The 3,018-nt window shown below is 61.4% G+C and overlaps 1 protein-coding gene across 1 annotated transcript; it reads left to right on the plus strand.

The window, feature by feature from the left end:
- Positions 1 to 2,046: 2,046 nt before the first annotated feature.
- LOC113202817 (uncharacterized) lies at positions 2,047 to 3,018 on the plus strand. Its single transcript, XM_026417235.2, has 3 exons — positions 2,047 to 2,217; positions 2,343 to 2,493; positions 2,594 to 3,018. Exons 1-3 carry the CDS (start codon positions 2,102 to 2,104, stop codon positions 2,909 to 2,911), a joined length of 585 nt encoding a protein of 194 aa, XP_026273020.1. The 5' UTR covers positions 2,047 to 2,101; the 3' UTR covers positions 2,912 to 3,018.

The following is a 3,018-nucleotide window of genomic DNA, read 5'->3' on the forward strand; positions in this document are numbered from 1 at the left end:
ATTTTATTGATAAGGTAAAGTGTGAAAACATTTGGATGAGTTACAATTCACGTAGTTGGTTTGGAAAACATGAGCACAGCGAGTGGTTTTATCAGACCTCATTGTCCTTTCCTCAACTGCCTCAACTCCTCGACCAGATCAACAATGCCACCGGGTAGCGCGGTAGCGCCTCCCAAACCTATCTTGCCAGATATGTTCTGCCGGTTCTATCCAAATAACTTAAAATATCATTTTGACAAGCATGAACTCTCTGAGTCAACCGTACTGCGCCTGCAGCCGCCACGGCTGCCGCCGTCACCAGCCAAAGCTTAAAAGTACCCGAAAGTGCACCGATGGGGTCAGGGAAGGGGAGGGCAGGGAAGGACGCTCATGGGGCGTCGACGGCGTGCTCCACGGCGCACGCAGCCCCGGTCGGGCTCGGAAGCATCACGCCCAGATTCCCGTCAAGGTCCACGTCGTACTGGACGACAAGCGCTCCAGCGGGGCTCCGGGGCGGTTAAGGCGGAGCACCGCAGCCATCAGTCACTGCTACTGCTCGCACGGCATTTCAGGTATGAGCTGTCGCCGCCCGCAAGGCCTGCGTAAGGGGTCATCCATGAAGTACGTCCGTCCTTTGCCGTTTTACGAACTTGCCAAGTTCACCCCTTGCAAGCTCTCATAGCGCCTGGTGGGTAGGCAACATCTTGCCTCCAGGGCATGCATGTACTGCGGGTTGGCCTACCCCAAATCTCGCAGGCGCCGAGCTCCCGTAACTTGCTGAATGAATCTGTGAAAAACGGACATACTTTCTAGACGATCCCTAAGCTAGAGGTCCTCACAACTTATCTTGACCGCGCTCGCACCCGGAGAACGAAAGAAATACAGGCCGCTCAGGAATCGCACCGAACCTACCCGGTGCCAATAGGCCGCCCCCGCCCCGCCGCCGGCCCGGGCCACATGGGCTCCAGCTCGGCTCGCGTAGGGCTGCACTTCTGGCGCGGACTGAAATCCTTCGGTCAAGATAACTTGTCAGGACCTCTAGGCGTACGTAACGTCGTGGACTGCTCGATAAGAATGTGTTTCCCTCGCAATCAGACTGCGACACGAGAGCGGACACGGAGGCAGGGACGGACCTGCACCGCGGGGACGCAGAGTACCTCCGCCGCGTGTACAGGTTCCTCCACGGCGAGCAGCCGCGGCGGGGGCGGCCGGGGCCCGGGTCGCTCGCCAAGCTGTCGGTGGCCACCCAGACTAACGATGGCGCCCCCGAGGCCGAGGGGGCGGTTCGAGCCAATCGTGGCTATGCTGGCCCCAGCGGTTGTTGCTGCGGCCTCTCCTGCCCCAATCGGGCTGCCAGGCGCACACCCCACGCGGCTCTGCACCCCACCGAGATCCTCCCCATCCAGCCCCTCTACCCTTCCCCCATTTACACGGTCCCGTCCAAGTCCGCGACCCGCGAGTCCCTAGAGCGAGGCGGGACCGACGTCGAGGTCGCGACTGTCCCAGCGCTGCCTCCACCGTCACCGTCATCCCCATCGTCATGGGGGCGGGTGGCGGGGCTTCCTGTAGGACTCAGTGCCAGCGCCCACCACCCCGGGTACCCACCGGGTATTTACGCTCTGCCGGGCACCCATGCACCCAGGCCGCACACGGCCCCAAAGCCCTTCCCGGTGGTGCCCCCCAGGGCGACAAGGCACCCCGTCAAGGAAGTTGCTCGGGACGAGAGCCCGCTGCAGCCGGCGAAGACAGGGCCGCGGCCACCTCGCGCGACGCCGCGATCACTGTCCACCTGCAGGCTGTGCGATGGCTCCCAGGACGTAGGCGCGGAGCTGGTGGACGGCAGCCGGACGAGGCTGTTCAACAAGAGTGCCGGAGACGGCAAGGGCGACGACGCCCGGCCCATAACCGTCCATAAGCGCGTCGCCAAGAAAGTCATGACGTGGCTGCTTAAGCTTTCGTGACCCCGGTCACGGCTAGACGCGGGGGTGATCGTGACACTTCTCGCCCTCTCGGCCTGCTCCGTTGCTAGGCAACTCGCTATCGGGGCATCCTCAACACATCAGCTTTTGACATTGAGAAATTTTGGGGGGGCTGCGGGTGGTGCAAACCAGGCCCTGCCAAAATGCCCAGGTGGGACTCCTCGTGGGACACTTCAGATGCCCGCATCGGCGGTAGGCAACTCTACACTTCGGCAGCCGAGGGGGACATTGTGACCGAACCGGAAGTACAGCCTACGAGGTGATTAGACCGGATTAGACAGTGCCTCCCGGAGGTGCAACCCGGTGTCCCTCGTGCATGCCGCTGCTGATCCTCTTGAAGGACTTCCCCACACTGCACTGTGCCTGCTTTCCCTTTGAGTGCAGTTGGCCCCCGATGAGTCGAATGCAGCTCTTCTCCACCAAGGCAGACATCGAGCTGGAGAAACTGGTGGATGCAGCCTTCTCCGAGACGGGAATCTTGGGCGAGCCAGGCGAACCCGACCTCCTGCCGCCCACAGATGAACCGGAACTGCAGGTGCTTCCAACCCCCGTTGTGTATCATGAATGCGTGCTTCTGCACGACACCGGCCGATCGACGTTCGACGACCCGTCCGACGCTGTCCGTGCGCACGCAGATGGCGCTGAGTCGTCTGCTACGCGCTGAACTAGCTTGCGACTTCGATGAGGCCGTCCAGGAAGCCGAGGCGGCGATGCGCTCGGCCCCGCCCGAGGACGTGGAGCGCGTTGCGTCCATGGCTGCCGCGGCGAGCGCAAGACGCCGGGCCGCGCAGCGCGCCGCCTCGCACCAGGCGCACATCGTGGAGGTGATCCGCGAGCCCGTACCACAGTCAGAGGGCAGCGGGCAGCGCGCAATGGAAATCATCGGCTACGTGGGGTCCACGGGTGGTATCGACGGGACAGAGAGCGATGAAGAGGAGAACTTGAAATTATAAAGCAGCTGGAGTGGTTACTTTAAATTATTTAATTTCATTAGCCCGATTGGTTGGCATTGATCCGGTTGACCATAGAATATTGAGATACCGGTAAGTCATTTATGATA

This window comes from Frankliniella occidentalis, unplaced genomic scaffold, assembly GCF_000697945.3.
Source record: "Frankliniella occidentalis isolate FOCC.00 unplaced genomic scaffold, Focc_3.1 Scaffold2171, whole genome shotgun sequence".
NCBI classification, from domain to species: Eukaryota; Metazoa; Arthropoda; class Insecta; order Thysanoptera; family Thripidae; genus Frankliniella; species Frankliniella occidentalis.

Excerpts from the sequence above, each read along its gene's own strand:
- LOC113202817 (XM_026417235.2), top strand. The coding sequence starts at position 2,102 with ATGCCCAGGTGGGACTCCTCGTGGGACACTTCAGATGCCCGCATCGGC. Across the intron at positions 2,218-2,342 it reads CCGGAAGTACAGCCTACGAG|TTGGCCCCCGATGAGTCGAA; the intron begins GTGATTAGACCG and ends CTTTGAGTGCAG. Across the intron at positions 2,494-2,593 it reads CAGATGAACCGGAACTGCAG|ATGGCGCTGAGTCGTCTGCT; the intron begins GTGCTTCCAACC and ends GTGCGCACGCAG.